This window comes from Octopus bimaculoides, chromosome 1, assembly GCF_001194135.2.
Source record: "Octopus bimaculoides isolate UCB-OBI-ISO-001 chromosome 1, ASM119413v2, whole genome shotgun sequence".
In the NCBI taxonomy this organism is placed as follows: Eukaryota; Metazoa; Mollusca; class Cephalopoda; order Octopoda; family Octopodidae; genus Octopus; species Octopus bimaculoides.
This window is the reverse complement of record NC_068981.1, coordinates 25,595,147-25,596,185: the sequence shown is the minus strand read 5'-3', so window position 1 is coordinate 25,596,185 and position 1,039 is coordinate 25,595,147. Positions and strand designations below refer to the sequence as shown.

General features: G+C 36.8%; 1 protein-coding gene across 1 annotated transcript in view; it reads right to left on the bottom strand.

Moving 5' to 3' along the window:
* Window positions 1–85: 85 nt before the first annotated feature.
* The window catches only part of LOC128250032 (interleukin 17-like protein), a 10,382-nt gene continuing 9,428 nt past the window's right edge, over window positions 86–1,039 (bottom strand). Inside the window, exon 3 of the mRNA XM_052974661.1 lies at window positions 86–613. Within this exon, the coding sequence (XP_052830621.1) occupies window positions 86–613 (528 nt within the window). The remainder of the gene's footprint in view (window positions 614–1,039) is intronic.

Genomic DNA, 1,039 nt, shown 5'->3' with positions numbered 1-1,039 from the left:
AACCACGTGGTAGTCGACTTAATCTTTCATAAAATATTCAATAACGTCTGCGTTACATATTCATACGTCGTTATTCTATCCGTTTTTACGACGCGTATTCATCGTCGCTTCCATCACTTTGTATTTCGACTTTTCGTGCACACGCACAAGCTGTAGCTATTTGAATTACTTTTGGTTTATACACGTACAGTCCATCAACACATTCATCGCTACGTTTAAGGACAGTCATTGGAGTATATACCATCACACATTCGTGGTTGCTGTCAGAATCGAAACAGTCTTTACAGCGACACACAACTTCGGTGCGGGATGGAGGGAAAACTGTTGAATCATGGGTAATGTTCAGGTACCAAGGGCAGGTTGAACGTTCACGGATGATATTGCTGGCTACAGAAGCCGTTGGGCAAGTTTTATCTCCGTCTGTCAGGGTGTTCTGCTTACTTGCGGCTGGAGCTATTTCAGCTGGTAGAAAAAAGTTATTGCCACTGGCTGCACTGGTCAAACTCTCGTATTCAACTTTCAGATTGGTTGGTATTTTACACTCGGTTGGAATTGATGCCGATGATACAAGAAAGACGATGTTGAATAGAAATATAGCAATACTGGAGAGAACCTATCAGAGAAAAATATATGTTTGTCAAGGTTACTTTGGATTTCAGACATTTATCAGCTTTCGACGCATATATCAATGTATGACGAAAAACTTTAAGAAATTCTATTGCAGAAAGTTGAATGAGGGACAAATACGAAAGTGATACGCGAAAACACAAATATGACCCCAAAAAAAAAAGAAATCTAAAATCTAAAAAGTTTTGTTTGTAATATATCTCAATTGATAAGTTTTTCAACAGTGGTCGATAGAAGGAGTTTCAGTCAAGTAAAAAGGAAGTAAAAGAACGGAAAGGGGATTATGCATATATAATATATACTTATATACTAGGGTTAGACCGTAAATAGAAAACAAGGTGGAAAAAATAGTACTCAAATACCGGAGGTAGAGTAATATTTTTTTTAATAAAGTATATACGTATATATATAT